This window comes from Tamandua tetradactyla, chromosome 1, assembly GCF_023851605.1.
Source record: "Tamandua tetradactyla isolate mTamTet1 chromosome 1, mTamTet1.pri, whole genome shotgun sequence".
NCBI classification, from domain to species: Eukaryota; Metazoa; Chordata; class Mammalia; order Pilosa; family Myrmecophagidae; genus Tamandua; species Tamandua tetradactyla.
Window position 1 is genome coordinate 51,551,550 of NC_135327.1, and position 25,020 is coordinate 51,576,569.

General features: G+C 39.5%; 1 protein-coding gene across 16 annotated transcripts in view; it reads right to left on the reverse strand.

The window, feature by feature from the left end:
* The window catches only part of PLCB4 (phospholipase C beta 4), a 399,612-nt gene that overhangs the window by 151,746 nt on the left and 222,846 nt on the right, over window positions 1-25,020 (reverse strand). For all 16 annotated transcript variants that reach the window (XM_077115609.1, XM_077115566.1, XM_077115557.1 and 13 more), the window contains one exon: window positions 1,928-2,024. In XM_077115609.1, coding sequence (XP_076971724.1) covers window positions 1,928-2,011 — 84 coding nt within the window. In that variant the 5' untranslated portion in view covers window positions 2,012-2,024. The remainder of the gene's footprint in view (window positions 1-1,927; window positions 2,025-25,020) is intronic.

The window sequence follows — 25,020 nt, forward strand, 5'->3', positions numbered from 1 at the left end:
AATACAAATACTCAAATGATGATAAATCTTCAGTTTATTAAATCATGCTTCACTCTATCACAAATAAAGTACTTTTTTCCTCTACTATGTTTTGCTTACATGACAGAATACATATTCAGCCAGTGATGACATTCAATCTTTTCAAAATGACCTCCTCTGAATTATTAGAAGAGCCTGGGAAACTGCTTTAGAAAACAGCGAGTCTCTTGGGCTGCTCTAGCAGACCCTGGGCAAGATAATTCTCTCACCAGTTCATAATAAAAACCGACAGCCTTCACCCTAACTACCCTGGCACCCAACCCAGACCAAGTGTAATTGAGACGACAGCTTCAAGATGCATCTAAGCCAGTCCTTGGCTTTCTCTGCCAAGTTGTATAAAATGGATGAAAACAGTCCATTGTAACAACTTACTCTGTGTTCTCCTGACAGCTCTCATATAAATCTAGAGAGGGTTATGATACCGACTTTGGAAAGCAACAAGTATTGAGGACCCTGTCAGCATATTGGCAACCTGAACTTCTCAGAGGGCCAATTAGCCGCCATTTGCATTTCACTGATTTTGAAAGGAACCAACTCTGACTTCTGCCTTAGAGACAACACCATTTGATCACAAATCCCTGCCCCAGTCACCTCAAATTAAGTACACTTCTAGAAAAACCAGGTACTAACAGTGTAACTAAGGCTTCAACTCCTCTAATCCAGGTGTTCTAATCAGATGGGTGGCCCAAAGCCCCAGTTCTACAAGAAGCCCCGAGCCATCCCCCAAAACAACAAATGACAGAAGCAGAGGCTTGCAAAGCTTTGGTCAGGCAAATATGTATAAATGAAATGAGCACAGGAACAGACTGCATGAAGTTCAATCATTGTTAAACTTATACAAAATAGAAAATTTATGTGGAAAGCTTCACCAAAACACTAATTAAGCAAAAACGATTACAACATGAAACCCATTGGTAAACCAAGGCTAACAATAAGTACCTTATATAAAGTGATTGTGAGGAATTAACAAAGTAATGTAACCAAGAAGTTAGGATCTAAAATGATTACGATGCTGAATTGTTAATACAGACATTTCTTTTTACTTTCCAGTATATTAGAAAAGACAGAAGGAAATACCTGAAATCTTTGAACTGTACTATAGCTACCTTAATTTCTAACAGTGATTGCATAACTATATAGCCACTATCTTCTAATTGTAAACACCTGTGACTGACCCTCACTTGTAACCCCTGTTTTTCACCTTTAGAGTCTTATGAGCACTAGAGACAGCCCCTAATAAGTCAGCTCTGAACTAACCCACCCCAATTTCAAAGGCATCCTGATAGGAGCTAGAGCTAACCAAATGGGCCTGTCTTTTGACACGTGCTGTAGCTTAAACTTTAACCTATAAGTGATCTATACCTCACTATAATGCTAAAATTATTCCATCAAATTAAAGCCACTATCTTTTTTTTTTAACATACATTCTGTGACTAAGCATGTATTCAATTTGTGCATACACAATAATTGGAGCATCTCTAACCTCACCAATTTAAACCACTGTGCTCATTATCCTAAAACCGGCACATCTTTGGTACTATAAAACTATTAGAGCTACTGCAGTTCTGGGAGACCTGTCTCATCTCCTGCTTTGGTCTAGCAAAGGTCTCAGAAATTGGTCATTTGAACACATTAGGCAGAGAACCCACCACTTTTGATTGGTATCAGTAATATATTTAAAGGGCTCAGAAGGTTGTCTGGCACATACTGAGGCTCAATAAATTCTACTATCATTATATCTCACAGCTTGCCTCTTTCCAACTATTCCAAATTATAAATCTCAAATACACAGATGTTCTTACTCATGCTGAAGAATATTTACTCAACACTGTAATTAAAGTTAAATATTAGCATGTTTTGAGATAAAAGATTAATAACATCCCTTTACCTCTTCATATCTATCAAAAACTGCTCCTTCTTGCAAAAAGGTGGGAACCTCTTTCTGCCAGTTAAACTCATAAGGTTTGGCCATGATTTATTCAGACCTGAAATGAAAAAAATAGAACTCATTAGTAATCAAAGTTAACAATTGAGGATCAAAGGTTAACTATCTATTCATGTGTTTGCAAATCTTTTTCTTCAATTACTCAAAGTTATAAATTTTCTTCTTTTTCTCTTCTTCCCCTCCTCAGAAGCCAACATTCTTCCTTCTTGTGTGTAAGCCTGGAAAAATAACCTCATCAAGAAATACCAGAGGTAATCATTTGAGAAGCTTCCTTTTCCTCTCCAAATCCCCTAACATAAGATATATATATTTTAAAACATCTGATGGGGTAAGATGACAGAAGGAAACCATAGACTACAACCTGCATAAAGAAGAGGTTTGCTGCAAACAGCAAGTAGTTCAGAGATAAACAGAACATGACTATGACATAAGTATGGCTGGTATTTACACAGTGAGGAGTATATTTCGTTCCCTCAAAATAGTCAGCTATAGAGGTGCATAGGTAGTTCAGTGGTAGAATGCTTGCCTTCGATGTGGGAGACATGGGTTCAATCTCTGGATGATGCAGTGCCCCCACCAAAAAAAAAGTCAGCTTTAGAGTCTAGAAATTGAAAAAAAAAAAACATTTATGACTTAAAACTCTTAATAGGTGGCTGAAGTGTAAAGAGAACTCTGATGGAGTGCTGAGCTAAGGAATTCTCTCAGGATGCAAAAGAAAAATAAATAGAAAGAATGAACAAAAGTTTAGAGATATGAAAAATGGAACCAGAAGGTCCAACCACCATCTAATAGGAGAAATTCTATTAGGAGAGAAAATAGAGGCAAAGGAGAGATGGGAATTATCAAAGTAATAGAAGAATAGTAGAAGAACATTTCTCAAACTTGAATATTTGAGTCCTTACAACAGACAAATCAAATGCTCACAGGCAGTATTTATGGGAGCAAAAACATACACATACCTAAACATAAGGAGTGGTGAAATTGAGAACACAACTATGAAAAGAAATTACAAAATCTCTCAATGCATAAAGAAAGGATGATCTAGAAGTGAATGAAAGACTCACATGAGGCATATCTTCGTGATATTAAACACAAGAAGACAGTGGGACTGCAACTGAGAAGTTAGAAGTTAAGGAATAATTATGATAACTGAATTATTACATAGATACTCCTTTTTACTTTTCTAGTATATTAGAGTAGACAGAGGGAAATACCTGAAATCTCTGAACTGCAATCCAGCTGCCTCAATCTCTGATAACGATATGTAGCCTTTATATTGGGCCTTTGTGATTTTCTGTGAAAACCTTATGACTGAATCTCACTTGTACCTATTTTACTGGTTTTTCAACTTTGCAGTCTTGTGATCACTAAAGACAGCCCCTGAATATTATTAATGAAGGGCCTTAGGTCAGGTCAGAACTAAGCCACCCCAATTCCAAAGTTATCTTGATAACCAAAAAAAAAAAGACCCGGATCTAACCAAAATGGACCCACCTGACATTCACAGTGGCTTAAATCTAAATCTCTAAGTCACTTATATCTCAAAATAATACTACAAATCATGCCCATCATATTAAGGCCATCATTTCCTTACATACATTCTGTGACTAAGCATGCAATCTGTGCCATGTTCAATAATTAGATCACCTCTAATTACATCATCTGGAGCCATTATGTTCATTATCCTAAAACCTGCCCAACATTTGTTACTATAAAACTACAGAATTACTACAGTTCAGGGAGACAGATTTTGGGCTGATAGGTCATCCGATCTCCTGCTTTGCACCTAGCAATCAACTCTCCCTCTTTGAAACCCTGGTATCTCAGGAATTGGTCATTTGAATGCCCCTATCAAGCAGAAGAACTCACTGCCTTTGTCCAATAACAGGGCAATGACTTTAAGGTTTTGAGGGACACGACTTTGAATTAAAACCGTGTCCATTCAAATCATGTTTCAACTTTTAGGGGAAAATATAGATATTTACAGACTTATAAGGAATCAGAAAGATTAGTGACCAACTCTGAAAGATTTAATGTAATACATTTTGTTAAGAAGAAAAAGAAAACTGGAGAAACAAAAGATGAGAAGTAATGGGAAGAAAAAATAGGAAAGAGAAAAAGTAAAAAGAAACAGTGAAATTTCTCTTAATTTACTGTATAAGAAAATGAAAAAAGAAAAAAGAAAGGAATAGTAGCATAGAACCCAAATAAATTCCAGATTTTTATCAGTATAGGAGTTGTGACAAGTGACATAGTAGAGGAAGAAAGAAAGGAACAAAGGTTCATAAAATCATTTTGGGAGTAAAATATGGACCCTTAAACTTTAGATATTCACTTGTCATACAGGAAACCCAGGTTCGATTTCTTGCCAAGCACCCCTCACCTCCCAAAAATAAAAATATAAAAAAATAAAAACTCTAGATATTGACAGAAAAATGTAAGTTTAATATAGATATTAAAATTTTAAGAGTTTTCATATAGAAAAAAATGGAAAGTTTAACTTCCAGTTAGGAGGAGGATATGAAGAATCTTATGAGTGCCTTTTAAAAAGAAGGCTTAAATAAAAAATAAAAAGAAAACAAACAAAAAGAACAAAGAAAAACAAAAAAAGAAGACCTAAAAAGAGTAGAAAGGTAAAAAGAAAGAAGCATGATAAATGGAAAACAAAATAAAATGACAACAAAGTAATTATACTAAATATGAATTGGTTAAATTCTCCTATTAAGGACATAGCTTTAAGACTGGGGGAAATCATGGTTGTTTTCCAGAAATATGAAAAAAATAAAAACTAAGTTTGAAAATGAAGGGATTAAAAACAGATATAATTGGCACATGCTAAGAAAGAAAGGGAGGTATAACAATAATGATATTAGGTGAAACAGACTTCAAGGAAAAATAAAATCAAAGAAACACAGTGATATATTACAAAAATGGGCAATCAAGATTATTTAACTGGTTTTTGACATTTAAGAATGTGACCAAACAGTATTGTGGGGATCTACAGCCTGGGATTCTCCTAAGGTCATGTAGCCGCCTACATGACAGCGACAGACATTAAAGGTCATCTCCTGGGTCGGGGGGGGAGGGGGACTTATAAGTTTCTTGCACTTCCCCTGCCCCCTTTGTGGTGCATTAACTTCCAATTCCATGGCTGCCAACCTCCATGGAAGATTCTCTTCTGTTCATAATTCCTAGCTAAAATTCATGACTGACATGTCCTCTGGTCTTTGGGCCTCGACCCAAGCACCACAAGAGCTAGGTTGGAACATATGGTGAGCCAGCCAGGAGACCAAAGAGGAGTTGGTCATAAAAGGCATGAACACTGAGAAGGGAGACTCCCCAGGGGGAATCCCAGAATAGCCTGCAACACCTGTGTGGAGAGGGGTGGCTGCCCTCCCAGATGAATGGGACCAGTGAAGGAAAATGGGGATGCCCATAACTGCCTGTTGGACTATTAGTACTCCTGCAGCAGGCCACAGGACTGTTAGGATTTCATAAGAAAAAGGAGGCCCATCAGGCCACTGTGGCCATGGCCCATTAGGAGCTGCATTTTCGGCCACAGAAAAGGCACTAGCTGCCACATATGCAGTTCATCACCTAAAAGAAGAACTTAAGTTAGAAAGGGACTTGTGCATAGCCCAAGCAGATTTGAAGGATGCAGTGAATGAAAGGTATGCCATGTAGATGAGAGTTTAGAAATATTGGCATATGGTATACTAGGGTAAGAGAACATTAAAGGTATCCAAACTTTCATTCAAAAAAAATTCTTCAAGCAGAAATTCCCATCCCCTGCCAGTCCTCCTGTAATAACCCCATGCTGCTGAGACACAGCCCTGATCTGATTCCTGACAGCCACGGACGCTTTCCCAAATCCCTCAGCTCTATGCCTAGCAGCTGCCTAGAGGACTGAGGCGGGAGGTTCTGGGCAAGACTTCTACTGTAGGTAAGCACAAGGCACATTTGTGTGATAGTGATTTTAAAGTTAAGACTTTCCCTGAACTAAGTGTGTGATATTTTCCCTTCTAACCTGTGAATGCTTTCACACGGTCAGCCCGTTTGCGCCGTGTTTTCTTTGAAAACCTATTGACTGAAAAATTCCTGTCTTGAGGTTTGTCTTCATGATTTTTGCTAGTATTGCCTAGCCATGGGGAACTCTCATAATGTGCCAGCTATGTCCCCTTTAGGCTGTATTTTAAATAATTAGACTAAATTTGGAGGGGATTCCCTTAAGGAAAAAAAAATTGATTTACTATTGTCATGTTGCCTGGACACAGTATAAATTGAATGATGATGAAAAGTAGCCTAAGAATGAGGCTTCAAAGGTATTTAAAAGAAGAAAAAAAAATCACAAATGCAATGAGGTGCCTTTTGTTCAAAACTCTGAAGTACAAGTTCTTGTCGAATGTTGTAAATTAATGTTTCAATAATTCATTGACTAAACTGTTTTACATATTTAGCATTATTCTGACAAGTTTAATTTTGATGGTAATTGTATGTTGTGAAATATGTGCTTAATGACAGGTTCCAAATTATTTTGGTAACAAGTATAAAAGGCATAAAGAATATTTTTTTCATTAAAAGGAAAAAGCAAATGTAGGCCAAACCCTGAATACAGTAATGCCACTTCTGAATGCAGAGATTCCAAAGGTTATCTCTTTACTCTTTAATATTCTTTAAATAAGGCCCATCATCCTGCTTTTTAGCTTCACCAGAGAAGGAGAATAAAGGATTTTCACCACACTCTCACCAGGCTATTTACATAGCCTGAGGATCTGCTACTGCCTTGTGTCAAAGGATTCAGCTAAGTGGAAAGGTCCAGCAAATGTCACTCTGCTTCACCATGTTAATGATGTCATATTAACCAGCAACTCTCTTTTAGAACCAAAAGAAGTTTCAGGCTCATTGCTATCTCACCTTGAGAATCATGGATGGGCAATAAATCCTGACGAACTGCAATGCCTTGGCTGCCCTGTCAAATTCTTAAATGTTGTATGGTTGGGTAAGACAAAATTATTCCTTCTGCAGTAATTAAGAAGGTACAATGTTTTCCTATGCCACACATACCAAAACAACTAATGGCTTTCTTAGGATGCCTGGGATATTGGAAACCTTTTGTTCCTCACTTAACGCAAATGTTTGAACCTTTGTATGTGCTAAGTAGAAAAGGTTGTACTTGGAAATGGGAGGACCTCCAGCAGACAGAGTGCTTTTGAAAAGCAGAGTGATAGCACAGGCACTGGTAGCACAGGCACATTCACAGATCCAGACCTGCCCTGGGAATGGATGTAGCCAGCACTGATATGGCTTTGGGTAGGGTCTGTGGCAGAGGCAACATTCTAAACATTGCCTTGGCTTTTGGTCACAATTATGTAAAAGGGCAGAACTAATATACAGCCCTCTGGAAAAGCAATTGTGTGATGAAGGTAATGTCTCATTGCAAGTATAGGGACTAATGCCAAGATGCCTAGTCACCTTAAAAATGCCCATCCCTATTCAGGGGTGGATAACCAATATGGCTTCTAAGCTACGCTCTGGCAGCTAAAATTGCTATACCTGAAATAGCTGTTGAAATGCCCACTATAGAAGGCACAGGTACTAATCCAGAGTCTACTTGGTACACTGATGGGTCCATTAGCAGACAGCCTCCCACTTGGACAGCTGTGGCAGTACAACCCAGCACTGGCCCTATACTGCGGGAGACTGGTGGTATGCAAAGCAGTCAGTGGGCTGTTAAGAGTAGTATGAATAGCAATAGTGCATGAGTCAGGAGACAAGCTAACTATCTGTACTGATAACTCAGCTGTTAAAAAGACCTTACTACCTGGACAGCAACCTGGAAGCAGCAACAATGGACAGTCATAAGTTACCCTCTCTTGGGGACAAGAATTGTAGAAAGACAAGTGGGATGTCTGCCAATGACAGAAGTTCCAGCTGCCAATCACCTGCCAGCAACTAGTAGACATCACTAGCGAAACCCTTTTGCGCTCCCTGCGTTGACCATGTATGCTACAACAACACATGAAACACACCGGCCAGTCACAAATCCTGGTGGCCTGGAGGTAAGTGGATTTACATCAGTCCCCTTCTGCTCTCAGAGGGGGCAAAGCATGTTTTTGCTGCCATGGACACGGCTATCAGGCTATTGTTAGCTTTTCCGGTGGGAAAAACAAACCAGAGGGCCCCATCAGATGTTTGGAGTCCTACATGGACAGAAAGTGATGAGGAGGCCCCTTTCATACCCAACCTTGGGCCACAGATGAGGACATCATGTGACTGTTCCATCTGCCCTAAATCCCACAGGTGCAGGCCTTACGAAAGGATGGTTTGTTAAAGGAACAGTTACAAGATGGGTAGCAGTCATTGGAGCAGTGGACCAAGAAACTATCAAGACTTAATTCACTTGAATGCCAGGCTGTGGCTCCAGCTCCTACTGAATTGCTAATAGTAGGATCAATGCAGGCTCTTGAAAATACAAATTAAAGGGCCAGCCTCTTTACAGCCTAGAAGGGGGAAAATAACTTGTTGCCTATGCCTCAGACCATACAAATGGGGAAATGAGGTCCTCCAGCCTTAGTCCTGGCCATGCTGGTTGGGAATCTTGAGCCCAGGGAAAATGGGAGTCTTCCAAAATATTGTAATCAGACATAAAAATGCCTGTTAAACTTTTTTTATCCAGGGCCTCCTATTCCCACAGGAACCTTATATGTGATTACATGGACCCTTCTTATGCCTCAACTAACAACTGATATCACAGTAGAGGACTCTTAAAATTTGCAGGGGTAGAACATCTGGTATTTCAAATCTCCCCACGATCTTCTGCCTGGTCCCCACAAACATCTTTCTTTCACCCATAGCTCCTCAGCAGTCAGCAGTTACTCCTACAGCAGGCTTCAGCAGTAACTCACACCCACAACTGAACTCAACGCTGGGTCTGCACAGACATGCCATCTTCAGGTGCAACCAGCCTTCCTTAGACCATGACCCCTGCAGACTGGACTGCCTGGCGTACCCTACCAGCCTGGCAGATTTCAACACATCAGAAAACATGAAAACAATCTGCTCATTTACCCGAGCTTGTACGTGGGGACTCTTTATCCCATTCTCCTAGGAAGGGGGAATGGTTTAATTTCCTTTCTTGGACACAATGGCATCTCCATGTGGGGCCGTCATCTCTGCGGGGGTGGGGTGGGGGTGGGGCTATCTCAGTGTTCTGCAGTCTCTTGTACTGTTGTTATAGAATATGTGCTGTGGATGCAGTGTCTGTCCTATGGTCAACAATCGTGGGGATCCAAGGCCTAAGATTCCCCGATGGTCATCTCATGGAGCTGCCTATGTGACCAAGACAGACATCTAAAGTCATCTTCGGGGGTGAGGGGAGAGTACAAATGGCACAGTGAACAAAGCATTGAAACTCCCCTCCCTTGATCATTGTTATAACCCCCTGTTGTCAGGAGACTATGCTGAAACTCTGTTCTCATACCCTTGTCCTAAACCCTTACAAGCCCCTGTACTCTCCCTGCCCCCTTTGGGGAACATTAACTTCCATTTCCACAGCCGGCCACTACCATGGAAGAATCTCTCCTATTTCCAAGTCTTCATTAAAGCTCATGTCTAACTTCATGCCTGATGTGTCCTTTGGTCTTTGGGCTGCCCCAACCCAAGCCCCCAAAGAGGCTGGAACAAGCATCAAAACATATAATGCAAAAACTGACAAAATACAAAGGGAAATTGGCAAAGTCAGAAACATATTGAGAAATAACAATTCTCAGAAATTAATGGGACATGAAAATGAAAGAATATTGAGGATTTGAATATCACACTTAATTTAACCAAAACCATTTAATGACTCAATTTAACACAATTTAGATAACATTAATGAGCTTAATTGTCTTTCTCTATATTTTTAGATTTCTCCCTCATTTGCACCCCAGCTACTCCACATCTTCTAACAGTCTTAAAATCTGATCATGATTAGGCTGTAGAACGTATATTTCAAAAAAAATAAGAAGAAAGAGCTGACATCATACAGATTGGCAGATGCTTTATTCTTTGGCCCAAACAATGTAAAGGTGATGAAGAGCTTTCCAGGTCCTATTTCAAGGCGATAGTGGACAAAAGTGGTTGGTTCTCTGCCTGATGCATGTAGCAGCCAATTCATGACAAAGGTGGTCAAAGAGAAAGAGTTGAATGCAATGAAGAGCAAATGGCCTATTAGGCCCAAAATCTGTCTCCCCTGGTCTAAGAAGTTCAGGGATTTTATGGATTCAAACAAGAGGAAATGGAGTTGTTACAACTACAATACTAAGCATAAAAATAGGGTTGAGACCAGGCTAAAATGACCATTACAATAGGAAATATACACAAAGAATAACCATTACAATGCAAACTATATACAAGAGTGAGTCTAGTTGAGTAATTTCAGTAATTTCAGGTATTAACTTCTGCCTATTCTATAATATAGAAAGAAAACATCTATATAACGATTCAGTAATCATAACCATCCCCTAAAGTCCTAATTTCTAGGTTACAAAGGTATCGTCTTCACAACAGTAACTGCTGTGGTTAAACATTACTGGCCAGGCCAAAGCTGGGAAGACATGAAGGGTGATCCAACTGGCTCAGCTGAGATAGGAAACAGCTCTCCATTCACCAGTACAAGGCCTCCCACTGCAGTCCAGGAGGTCAGCTAGCTGCTGAGGGTGGGAAAAGGGAGAAGTGCTCTTCCTACTTCACTCTTTCTTCCTTTGAGTAGCCTAGTGTTTGGAGTTCCCTCAACCACCACAGATGATCCATCTTCCTGGCTCCCTGTTCCTCTCAGTTTGTCTTTCTGAGTCTCTCCATGTCCATTTCTCAGTGCCTGATGCATGCACACAAAACACGACACACAAGTCCCCTTTACTCAGGGCGACTTAAAGCAAGCACCTTGTAAAGATGACACGTAGTCATGCCTTCTAAGCCGTGGATCAGGTCTGCAGAGGCAAAGAGTTTTACAGACTTCCCTGGGCAGTCACAGATACTGCCTGGTGACCTGTAACGAAAATAACTCAATACAGGGAGCTAAGTGTTCACACTAAAGGCAGATTGAAAAACAAAACAGAAGAACCCGACATGGTTGTGTCCCTGGTTTGCCAGACTGGACAGCGGGTGAAACTTGTCCCCTCTGCAGACCTTCACTACGTGGCACACAGGTCTCAGTCCTGCCAACCATCCTGTCAATATTTCCCTTTGGTTTTTGTTTAAAAGGGAAGAGCAACAAGAGGCTTCTGATACAGAAAGGTTATAAGAAAATGAAAATAAACGTTATGTCAATTTGCACCATCTTTCATTGGTTCAACTCTGGTTTCCTCAGGATCTTTCCATTGACAGGACTTAGAACCTAAGTAACTGATATAAGCTGTTTCTCAGACCTTTTTATTGTCCCTAAAATAATCTTCATATTTGTTTCATCATAATGGTCCTATTATGTGACTTGGGGGGGTGGTGAGATGCTGATGGGAAGAAGAATTTTGACCTTTATCTCTAAGGAAAATTGCCATGGAAATGGAAGATGTATTTTGGCAGAGTGACAAGTGTATCCTGAATTTTCCCAATTTTAAATTGGGCAGGGGCAGAGGCTTGGCAGAGGCTGTTCCCTGCAATGTCTCTGAAATACTTCCCAGGGCATGGAATTATGAATTATGGCATTAGAGGTGACAACTGGTCTGTTTTATGTAGATGGTTCAACTATGACCTACAGACCAGAAAGTCTGGACCAAGCCAACAGAGTATTCAATGGCCATTTGAGCTAGGTAATTGATTTTAAAATGGGAACAAATGAAAGTACTTGTTGCAGTCCAACTGGCTCCAGAGAAAGTTAAAAGGTCAGTTGCTTCTTTAAAAAGGCATGGAGAGGGCGGGCCACAGTGTCTCAGCAGGCAGAGTTCTCACCTGCCATATCAAAGCCTGGGTTTGATTCCCGGTGCCTGCCCATGCAAAAAAAAAAAAAAAAAAAAAAATCACGGTGATGTTGCAAGGGTGTTCAGTGATAGAATGCTTGCCTTCCATGCAGGAGACCCAAGTTCGATTCTCAGACCATGCACTCAAAAACAAACAGACAAATATACTGAAAAGGAACTGGCCAGTGTATAAGCACTTTCTGGCAACCATCTCAAAACCCCACCCACAGCTAACTGACACTTTCATCATGCCATGCCAAAGCTTCCTCTTCTCAAATTCTGTAGCGTGCCTCCTAAGGCTTTACAAGATACTTCAAAGTTTAACTGCCTCCTCCATCTCCCAGACCACCACCTCACCACACAAAACCCACAGGAAAGGGCCCACTTTCTCCCTGAGGAACGCAGGAAGCAGAGAATTTACACAGAGAATGGATAGATAACCCTGTACCTTTTCCAGTGTCAACACCTTGAGCATTGACTGGAAGGAGGCCAGTGGGCTTTTCAATAGTCTCATTGTTTCTAAGTTCTTATGCAACTGGAACAAATTAGCTATTGGACTGGATGCAGAGGAAAAACCCCTGGACTGAGGAGGGCTTGGTAGGGAAAAGAAGAGGTTGGGGGGTGGTGGTGCACAGTCCTAAAAGGCTTTGTTTCATAGTAAGTGTCCAGAGCTCCTTCTAAAGAAGATAATGAGGAACTGAAAGCTATGAGAGGGCCAAAAAGGTGCCGAGGTAGGGCTATGGAGGACTAAATTCTCAAGTAGGACATGTATATCATCCATGAAGATGGTCTTCCATCCATCGAGTTTGGGTGAACCAAGGAATAGCAACTATTTGTTCCTTGGCCTACTCTGCCCCAAGTCTTTAATTCCGGTGTCTTGTCCCCTGGCTGGACTTACTGATAGGAGGGTCTTCAAGAGTTATCGGACCACCCATCCTGGATATGCTAGATAGATGATGGAGTCATCTCTGCACCCCCCAACCCAACGTCCTAGGCCAGTTGGATCAAAGCTCTGGCAAATGATTTTTTTGTTTCTAGACACATGCCTCATGTTCTGGTAGAATGACTAGAGCATAGTATGCAAAGTCAAGTATAATTGAGGCACTTGGGTTTGACAGGCTGAATAATGGTCCCCTAACAAGATATCCATGACCTAAACTCTGGAACATGCCCTAAATGCTAATATTCACAGAAAAAAAAAAAGAGAGAGACTTTGCAGAGGTGTTTCTTCTAAGAATCTTGCCATGGGGAGATTATCCTGCACTATCAGAATGGGGTCCAAATGCAATCGCACAAGCATCCTGATAGGTGGGAGACTTAACACACACAGAAGACAAAGCAGTTAACTACAGAGGGAGACTGGAGTGAGGTGGCCATCAGAAACTGGAGGAGACAAGAAAAGGGACCCTCTTTGCTTCTGCAAGGAGTATGGACTTGCTGTTACCTCAATTTCTGGCCTACAGAACTGTGAGAAAATAAGTTTGTTGCTTTCAGCCACTAGTTTATAGTAATTTGTTATAGAAGCCACAGGAAGCTAATACACTGGTCATGAAACAGATGCCATTCTGACTCAGAACATCTTTCATAAAAAAGCCTAGTGGTGGGCCATGGTGGCTCAGCAGGTAGAGACCCAGGTTTGAATCCCGTGCCTGCCCAAGGGGGGAAAAAAAAAGCTTAGCAAGATGCCAATATGGTCTGGAATGCAGTAGAGACTGCTCTACTGGAAATGAATGGGCATTCAACATGTGTTTGTTCAAATGAATCAAAGACAAAGAAGTACAGACTAAAATATCATCTAGAACAGATTTTAGGTAATTATCCTTTTATTCCAAAGCCTCTTTGAGGAGCAAAGATAGCATTTCTGCAGTATATTTTTCCCAGGATTCTAACATCCTTTAACAATTTTACACTATTAAGGTTCTTTTTTTTAAAAAAAAAAAAAACCCTGAAACTTCAACCAAGACATTCTTCATTTATTTCTATATGTGAACAAATGAATTAGGTGGAAAGACACTTGCTTCTACTTGATAACATCTTCCCTTTATAGCTTTCAAGTGAACAGAAATGTAGCATGATTCAGTTATAAATTTTCTTTTCTTAAATCAAACTTTTTTTTTTTTACTTTCAACCTTATAACAAAGACATTCCATAAAAAAATAATCCCTTCCCTATCCAACCATACAAATCCTATTAACTAAATAAACTATGACCTTACATGACCTCATAATCAGAACCACCAAGGTTGTTTTCCAGGAGAGAGTTGGGATAAAATTTCCACTGACCAAAAGTGAATTAGCTGAATCTGTCAAGCACATTTCAGCACCCTACCCTTTAAGAAGATATCCTTCTATTTCTAAAAACAGATCAGGTTATTCAGAGCTTTTAAAATAAATTACTTTACTTCAAGTAAGAATCTAAGCTGACACTGATATATAGCATCATTAGTGATAATTTTCCCCATCTGCTGAATATACCTCCATTTTTATCAAGCCACTAAAAAATCTTTTCAAAAGTCACATCAGGAGTGCAGGATTAAGAAAATGCTATTCAGCGTTGGGGGTTAGGACATTCTGGCATATGGTGAATTTGTCAAGACATTTCTATAACCTTAAAATATCCATATTCTGTAACCTAGTATATCAGTAGGACTAATTCTAAGTAAATGCAACCTATGCTTTTTATGATAGAAAAATACTGACTTCATAGGAGAATCACTAAGCAACTGATTGAATACACTACGGTATTTAAATATTCTATGCCCATTAAAAAAGGCTTTAAAGGAACAGCTATTTGCTTAATGATAGCAAATTCAGAAGAGCTTCTAAAACGTTTGCCTCTCTCTTTAAGCAAATAAAAACTCATCGTTAAGCAAATGAAAAGTAGGTTACAAAATTGTATGCAAGTATGCTCCAGATTTGTGTTATATGTATACTGTTTATACATTATATATTTCTATATTTACAGAGGAAACAGACTAGACAGACATACAAATTTCTAGCAGATACAACTGGGTGATACAATTTAAGGTGATTTCCTGTGTTTTAAAATATCTGTAGTGACTATACTTTTTATTTCAGGAAAAATGTTCTCAAATGTAAAGGGAAGATGATGTTTTAAAAGATTTTACTCCCCCCCCCCATAAGTTATAAATGTCTTTTTTTTTACTGAAATTCTTGGCAAGAACAAGACAGCAGGAAGAAGCTGTAAAATGGTCTGCTTTTCCTTTCAAGATTTAAAGCCAGGACTGTACATTGGGAGGTTTTATCCACACCACTTATGACTGATTTTTTACTCAGGACTTCATAATAGTGACCAAAACTTTGGATATTAACTCTGAAACATCTACCATACTTACATCTGGAAATAAAATGGATTATAATAGTATTGGGTTTAGCCTTTAATAGACTAAGCTCCAGGAAACCTATAGCTTTTGCCATGATAAACCTTAAGTACCATCGGATTCAAAATAATTTCCTGGAGTTAATAAAAACAAATCCAACAGGAATAAAATGAAAACAGAAGGTAACTATCAGCTATTTGCCTCTATCCCGCATCTGGATATTTACTATAATTAACAGGTAAGAGGAGCTTTCTTAAATTTATTTAAAATAGCTGAAAAAATTAAGAATTGCTTTCTAAGTTTCTTAGATGATACCTGTGATCATATATTATAGCTGCATTATATCAGAATTTTTAAAATATGCCTAAAAGATGCTTAGTTATCTGGAATATTTAGGGAATTGGCTTAACTTGGACTTAATAACATACAATTCACTATGTGATGATTAGTTTTCAAACAAGTTAAAATGTGAAGTACCAGATCTTCCCAAGGGAAGAATTAATTTGTTTTCAAAGACTATTTAGATGTTGATGGAACTGCCCACAGCAGTTCTCTTGAAAATGACATCCAGGTTCATATAACCAGCTCTTGAAGATCCTCCTGAACATATTAAACAGCTAGAATTGTATTAAAAGTGGCCATCCCTACATTTTCTAAATTTAGCACATAATCTAACTCAACTTGTTTGGATAGCTCACTTAACCAACTGAAACACAGTGAGCCCAGAAAAATTATGAGGGCCTTTAATTCAGTATAGCTTAGTGTAAAGCCTGGACACATCCTAGAATATATTAAATATAACATCAAAACGTACTGGGTTTGTGCAATGGTGGCTCCGTGGAAAGAATTCTTGCCTGCTGAGCTGGAGACCTGGGTTCAATTCCCAGAGTCTGCCCATGCAAAAAAAAAAAAAGCATTGGCAAAGTCCCTTGAGGGATGGGAGAAACAAATATGGAACTATTAAACTTTACCACCTGGGAGACCGCTGATACTGTGACAAACATTAGGGACACCCAAATCAATAGGTCAAGCACTTGATCTTGAGACTTGCTCTTGTGAAGCTTATGTATACATCGGAGAAGCTGAGCCTACCTGTAGGTATGCCTAAGAGTTGCTTCTGAAGGACCTCTTTTGTTGCTCAGATGTGGCCTCTATCTAAGCCCAACTCCACAAGTGAAATCTTCCCCTTCCCACTATGTGGGACATGACATCCAGGGTGAAAGTCTCCCTGGCAGTGTGGGAGATGACTCCCAGGGATGAGTCTGGCCCTGGCACCTTGATATCAACAATGCCATCCTTACCAAAAAGGGGAAAAGAAATGTAACAAATAAGGTATCAGTGGCTGAGAGAGTTAAAAAAGAGTCTAAAGGCTATTCTGGACGTCACTTCTATGCAAGCTCCAGTTAAACATTGCCATCTATCATAACTTGCCAAACCCCAACCAAAACCATTCCTGACAATCCTAAAGAACACCTAGGGCAATATATAAAATTCTACAAAGGTTCTGTGCACTAGGGTAACTGTGCAGAAGACTACAACCTCCAGATGGGTCCCTGGACCAGATAAGTCCTGAAATCTAGAGGAGCCAGCTGCTACAGAACATCAGCGAGTTCCATCTCCCTACCCCATATTACTGGCAGCCCCTCCAACATGAAGAAGTTAGAATGGGCACAGCCCAAATACCCCTAAAGAGTGGAAGAAAGATCAAAGGTGATGGTGGAGTTATACAGAGAAGGTAGGGATTAACAAATGAGTATGATTGCTGAATCATTACATTGATAATTCTTTTATTCTCCAGTATGTTAGAGCAGTTAGAAATAAAAACCTAAAATTGTAGAATTATAACACATACCAAACTCTAAATCTGTTCTACAATTAATTGTTGCACTGTGCTTTGAAATTTATTGGTTTTATATTTATAAAAATATAAATATAAAAATATATATATTTTTATATATATATATATAAAAAAGAAGTCAATTGTGATAAAAGATATTTATTCTTTTTTAGCCTCCAATGTTCCAGAGTGGCTAGAAGGAAAACTCTGAGATGATGGTATGGTAGCCCATGACAAACTCTGGGATCTGTCCTGTAACTACTCGTTGAAGAGTGCTTTCAAAACTATTGCCTATTTTTTTTTTGAGCTTTGCTTTGTATATATTTATATTATACAACAAAAAAGTTTTAAAAAAAGTGGTTGTCTGGACAAGTAAAAAATAATGATAAAAATGAAGAATAAGGGGGAATAAAGGGTAAAAAAAATTGGGTAGACTGAAATATTAGTGGTCAGTGAGAGGGAGGGGTAAGGGGTATAGAATGTGTTCATTTTTTCTTTTTCTGGAGTGATGGAAATGTTCTAAAAATGATCATGGTGATGAATGTACAGCCATGTGAAAATGTTGTGAGCCACTGATCACATACTATGGATGGACTGTATGTATGTAATGATTTTGCAATAAAATATTTTAAATTAATATACAGAAGATAAGGTGAGATGACAACTTTCTAAAAAATATCTACATAGAAAAGTTCATTTTCTGTACTCCTTCACAAAGAGAGCATATTAACCTTTAAAACCTTTTTTTTTTTTTTTTTTTTTTAAGTGAAGCTGACTGCAACCGCTTAGAGAATGTGCATGGCCACTATGTATTAAAATTGGGGGCTGTAAAAAAAAAAAAGGAAATAGTGGTTGCCTGTGACTGGAGTTATTGCCCTGATAATCCCTTACCACCCACCTCTTTCCTAGGGGATAAGTCCCTCAAAATAGTTCAGGCAAAACTCAGATTTTGGAAGCAGTGATGATGGTGAAGGAGGACAGAGGCTGAGCACAGCAGCAGCCCATCTTTCATACCCCTTAACGTTTATCCAGTGCCTGGCTTACTAGTATTATGATCTATTAGAAATAGAAAATATCATTTGCATATTAATCATTTTTATAGTAAAGACTGCTAAAAAGCAAATTGCTAGGATACAAAGCAAATCAACCTTTAGTAATACAGTTTACGTGCAGTAGGAGCCTGGGTAAACGAATATATGATTTAACTGGGTTTTGCTCCAACTCCATGTAATAAACCTATTTTAGAACTTTTTTCTTGTCTTATAAAAATTCTGCCGAGTAAAGATAGCTTCTTTCCTAACTCTTACGCCTCTGAAATAAAATAACTCTGTTCCTTCTAAGGAGTTACAACAAACAGCAGAAAGTATTTTATTATTACCGAGTATGTAGGATGGACGTGACCTCAACAGCCCTGAGGAATCAAACACCTAAAAACAGAAGCACTTGTCACTGTTTTAAAGGACAGAACTTCAGGAACATCTGGTGGATGTGCACACTTTACTATGCACAAGAATGGAAACTTCTCCCTTGGGAGGTGTCAGTCAGACACGATAACCTTTGGGGTAGTCCTTCTCATTTCTACAATAGGGATTCTGGTAAAGTCTAGGGACAAAGATCAAAATAGCACTATGGACAGATTAGGTACAGTTGTTGGTGGAGACCTTAAATAGATTATAGAAAACTAGCTTCCTTGGATCACATTTCATGGTGCAGCTAGGGTAGAGGCCCCAGGCTTCCCGGGCAGGAAGGAGGCTTTGTCCTTGGAAGGTGCAGGGATTCCAGGGTAGGAAAGCATGAAACTGGGGGCTCAGGTTGACCCCTCCCTAGAGGGGAGCACCCTTTCAAACCTGGTGATAAGCCAGGGTAAGGATTATACCAGGAGCATAGGGGAAAGACAAGAGAAGGTTTAGGTCCATGGACTTTACTTAAATTAGTGGTTCTCAAAAAGTAGTACCCAGACACCAAGGGTCACCTGGGAATTTGTTAGATATGCAAATTCTCAGGCCCACCCCAGATCTGCCGACTCAAAACCTGGGGGTGGCTTGGAAATCCGTGTTATATCCAGCCCACTAGATGGTTCTCATAGAAGCTCAAGTCTGAGGACTACTGCTGAAATCAAGTCTTGACAAAACAGTAAAAGGAGTCTTGATCTTCATGTGTGGCCCAGGCCAGCTCACCACGGAGAGAGGCCTGCTGGGGCTAAGGCTCAGGTAAGTACCAAAGATAGCCCATTTGTCTAGAAGGCACACTTCTTTCTGGAAGGCCAAGGTAAATCAAGGTATAGATATTCTGGGTCCTGGTAACTTGTCTTCTAATCAAGTTTAAGAGTAAAGGGCCTCAATTAAATGGCAATTCGCTCAACCATTTCTTTCTAGCCTCATCCCCAAGGGTTAAGTCAGTTCCAACTAGTTAAGGATGACATGTTATTTGAAGAAAGCAAATAAAGGATGACTGAGCCATAACCAAACACTAGGCAGTAAAACATTTGTTTAATTTGTAGTGTAGACACTGAGGTCACTTGAGTAACTTCAAGCAGTTCCTTGTTTTGGCCCAAACCTTCATGGTCACTGAAAATTACAAACTATGAATGCTGATATTACTCCTAAGAGTTCACAAAGAAAAATTTGGGTAAATAAAGATTCAACCAGAAAACTCTGCCTTTAAGGAGCTGCAGGAAAATAAGCTAAGGAGAAAGATTCTGTTATAACATCAAGGTTCTAGAAGAAATGTGCCTCAGCTGCTTTGAAAAGGAGCTCTTCCTCTCTGGCCTCATCTGATCTGATTCACTGCTCCAAACACACTGAGGCTTTACATATTCTCTTTTCTCTATCGGGAACACTTCTTTCCCTTCTCATTCGTGAACCTCTCTCCTAAATATGGTGAGTTACTGGTTATCCTTTAGGTATCAGGTAGAGAATATGGAAACCACTCCCGTGCTTTCACTTAGACACCTGCCCTTCCCTCTTTGTTGAGCTTACCACACCTTAATGTAGGTAGTTATTTGTCTGTCTGCATCGTCACTATATCAGGAACTCTGACAGCAGGGACCCTGTTATCTGATAACAAGACAAATTCATTACCCGAATGCATTTGTCATTTTTATGTTCACCTGCTGTCCCATCTAGGAATGTTGAAATGTTCTCGGTGTCTCATTCCCAGCTTATACCCTGCTGCTGAGCTGGAATCCAGCCTGTCGAATGAGCTTCCATTCTTGACCTGGCCCTGCAACCTGACTGGACCCATGAATCACTTTCAGCCTGTATACCCCAACCCTATCTCTGCTGTGTTTCTTACTCCCACCTCAGTCTTCTGACCACTGACTCTTGGTGAGGACAGCTGTGACTGTCACATGGGTCCTCTAGGGTATGGCCACAACTAGATATGTCCTTGTGTGGTTTGTGCTTTTTTTAAATTTTTTTTATCTGCAGAGAGACTGCCTTATTAGAGGTCCTCCTGGGCTGCTCATAACGTTCTCCTATCCCTTATGCCTGAACATCCATTTCTATTCTTTATTTGCCCTTGGCATGGCTCTGCTACAATTATTGGGCAAGTTATCACCAACAAGAATCATACTTGACAAGAGAGAAAGCTCTTTAGAGATCTGATTTGTCTTATCTGAATATTTCAAAAAGATTTTTTTCAGCTGTACCTGAATAATCTATTTACTGCTGCCTCAGCCTTGTATGCAGTGTACACCTGGAAATTCCAAGATGTTTCTTCACAAAAACAGGAAAACTACCCAGGGTAGGAACAGACACAACTTGAAGGGCTTGAAGGATCCGTTTTTCACAAAACAGTTTTGTTTCAGTAAAACCACACATACAATTGGCTCTTACATTTAATCAAGTGTCTTGGCACTGAAACATTCAGCTAAGTTATTTTATAACTAGGTCTCCACTTTTATTAAACAGGCACCATAAAATGAGGCTACACATAAGATTATACATACGGAAACTTAGTCCAGACCTTATGAGGAAATAATATATATTTGTCCTTAGATTTTGAGTTCAAAGTTCTCTAAAAGTAAGTCTGCCTACATAAATTCTTAGAGGGATAACACATGACCTGAAGTTCCTAAGCCATTCTTGTTTTTTTTTTTTTAAATACCCAAAAGCAATTAGTTTGAAGGGAAAAAGCAAAATCCGTAACTTCAGTTAATTTATGAGAGAAGTGTTATCTTTGAGAGTTTTTAAATCTGGATGTAGCATTAAACAATCATTTCAGGTTAGTCAAGAAACTCACCATATGCGATGGTTTCTATAAGCATCTGTAACAACGGTGCACACGCTGGACACCGTCTTTGGCTTTGCCCAATTGACCAGCTGGGAGACTGAACATTTAGTCTCTTTCCCCATCATTAGCTACAGAAATACCAGCACCAGTGTTCATGCAACGTGAAGTAAGCCTTCTAATGTGACAGTACAGAAGTGAATTAGAAGGATTCACATTGGTTAGTTCTCTAAATAACTTGTCTATACCCTAAAAACAGGGGGTCTGAATTTAACTGTATGTTGTATTGATTCCATAATTAATGTTAAATTAATATATGACCTTGTACCACCTCTGCTGGGATCTAAACAGCATGGTAGTGACCTGGATTCCAGTCCCAGCTTCCTCCGTCCCAACTAGCATATCCTTAACCTCTTTGAGACTTAGTTTCTTTGTCTGTGAAATTAGAGGCTCAATCATTTCTCTGATCCCTTCCAGTTCAGATTAGTTTGACGAAATGTTATTTGGTCTCCTAAGAAACGTAGATGTTAAGAACTATATATGTCCTTCCTGAAATATATTTCCTAAAACGAAAGCTGTATTCAGATGGTCCCAGTGGAATTAAAAAACAATGCACTGCTATTGTACATTGTAGATCAAGACACAGGGTAATGACACGGTGACATTTTCTAGAACAACTCTTAAGTATCAGGGCACACTTTCAAGATGCCAAAAGCTTGCCCAATTCTTGTAAGGTCAACAGCCTTTAAAGAATTGTCCCTTTCATAAGATGTGTGCTTTTATTGGATTATTTTCAAAATGCATTTGCTTCCATTGCTTGTATAGAAACTGAAAAACATTCCTCACTCTAACCAGGCCCAGAGGCAATGGGAGGGACATCAGAGGTCAGAGAGGAGGATATTAGGCGACTCCCAAGAATTCACATCGTATTCTATTTTAGCTCATGTCTCTAACTTCTGATTCGAGTGATATCAACAGGCTGGGAAAAGACATGGTAAAAACAGAGCTTCTTTCAACTCCCTGCCCTTGTCAGAGAAGCCCTTGGTTCCCTCAAATGTTATACTAATAAGCAGACTTCATAAAAATCCTCTCATCCTTGTGTCTATACTCCATTACCTTGTTTCTTAAGGGGTAAAGTTTGATCCAGAATATTCTAAACTGCTTCAAGACTGCAGGCAAGTTTCAAAGACACACCAGGAAGAAGCCAGCAGTTTGACCTGAAGACAAGGAGGGAGGAGGTCTCATTAGCTGAAAGAAGCTGGACTTCCTGCAGTAATGAGGAGTAAGCTCTGTGCCTGTCACTTCTCAGCAATGACCGCTTTTCCCCCAGAGTTATTTGCTGTTGACTGACCAAGTTCAGCAAGGCTGTCACCATCTGGGCACCCAACACCCAGGCGATGTTTTACATTTTACCAAGTGTTTTTATGTGATCGCTTCCAGGCAACGTTTTACATTTATGTAAAATGTTTTTATGTGATCGCTTCAAGTTAGAAGTCAAACTAGCTAAATGGGAAAAGTAAAGCTCAGAGAGGTCACATTCCCTCAAACTCTGGCATGCCTGCATCTTAAACCACCTGGGACTTAACCCCAAACCCAGTCTGACCTTGCTTCCCCTGAGCAAATCTCCCTAAATTCTGTAAAGCATTTTGAAGACAGAGGCTCTGACCGAAAGAGGGAAAGTCATCTTTCCTAGGGTTGTTATTTATGCTTCTTTAATAAGAGGTAGTTGAAACAAAAATGAGGAATGTTTCAGAAAAGGAGATGCCTATTTAACCATCACCATCCAATTTCCTGCTTCAAAAATACATGAGGACAGAGATCTTCGTAACTTCAAAAACAGGAAATATTTTATGTTATCCAAAAGGAAAATTAATTCAAGTTTAATACGTTTGTTTTTTCAACATGCCCACATAAATATTCACTTTAAAAAGATCACCATGTCTTTAGTTTTCTTTTGTTTTTAAAGAGCATTCCAAATGTGACTGAAAAACTTTAATTTTATCAAAACATAAGGATTTAGCCACAGGGTCCATGACATCAATTGGCCCACGAAGCTATTTTGGAATATTTGTAGTAGGCATCTGAACAAAATCATTGTGGTTGGCTATATTTAACTCTGATTAAATCAAACATATGATTAAGCCATTACGTATTTATATTTATATTCTGCCCTATTTGAAACCAACCCCCAAGGTAAAGCGGGAACAAAAATGGGATCCAATTATGATCATCACCTAAATAAGCCAAATCAGATTTTGTGGACAAAACATCTATTATCACTACACTAATGATCATGCCCTAAAGATTTAAAGAAAAGATGGCTTATAATCAAAGTGTATTTTGGCTCCCTATGTCACACTCTCCCATGGACAGTTCTCTTTAAAAAAAGAAAAGGCTTTGTTCATGTCACCATTTTCTATCTGCTACCTGCTTTAAAATAGGAAATTGACCTCAAATATTAGGTTTCCAATGCCTTTTGAATTGCTGGACCTTTTAGTCTTCAAACTCAATGTCCTATTTCCAAATTCTTCTGAATTCTTCTTATTCTGTGGCCTTTAACTGCATCGTCACCCTATACTGCTGACCCTTTCTCCCACCCACCCCTCCCACCGATCCCCACCCTTTCCCTGAGATGTGCTCTTGGATCGTTTGTTCTCAGTCTCCTTCCTCCAGTGGGAATCTCGCGGTGTCACCATTCTTATCTCCTTTCCAGGAGGCCACTCTCTCATTTCCAGCTGCTTCCCAAGACTTCTCAACCCATGATCTCCCCAGAGCTCACCCCTGGGACTGCTTGGAAGGATGGGTCAAGCTATTTAGATACTCGGTAAAAGCAATCAACACAGATCATCATGAAGTTTAAAAAAGAGAACAATCCAAAAACAACCAACAGAGGACAAAGGAAACTTTTTTTTTTTAATGTGAAAGACATCTGAAATTCTGATAAATTTCAACCTCAATAAGCTAATGGTAAAGATGTTGTTTAAATCTTAAGTGCTATCTCAGAGGATATTGATCAAGGACTGTAACAATCTCTGCAAACACTTTTGGAACCCACCATTGCTTAGAATTTCTGTACATTTATCTTGGTACCACAATGTTGAGGCGCATTATCAATAACAGAGAGCCAGTGAAGGATATGGAAGACATACCATTTAAGCAACTGTTGATAGAAGATTTGAGGGATTTGGGAGTTAATCTGAGGTCTTCCTACAACAGGAGAAGGAGAGGGCCAACCCTAAGAAACCCCAGGTGAACTGGGCAAGGTCCCACATGTCTACTGGCAAAGCTGTGATAGAACCACATCCTTCAATGGTCAGCCCCATACCTGCCCCTTCCCCTTTCTGACTCACAGGCCTGAGCATTAGAGCTACCTGCATTATTTGAAAAGCACTCATATGGAAGGAGTTGTATAGACAATTCTTCCAAAGGAAAAGCTATGCACCAAATATTAGAAGATTTTAAATCAACACCAGAAAAATAGGACTGGGAAAAGAAGTAAGTGGCTTCCAGAATTGATGCTTCCCATCACTTAAGGAATTTGATGTTTCCCTGTTCTGCGGAGCTATACAGGGACAGTTGTGCTAGGTGATAAAAGGGACTAAATGCCCCCTCTAATGTGTTTTAGAAATTTAGTTGGGATAAGTCCATAGAGCTAGAATATTATCAGCCTCTTTCCAAATTTCTCTGAGTCAAA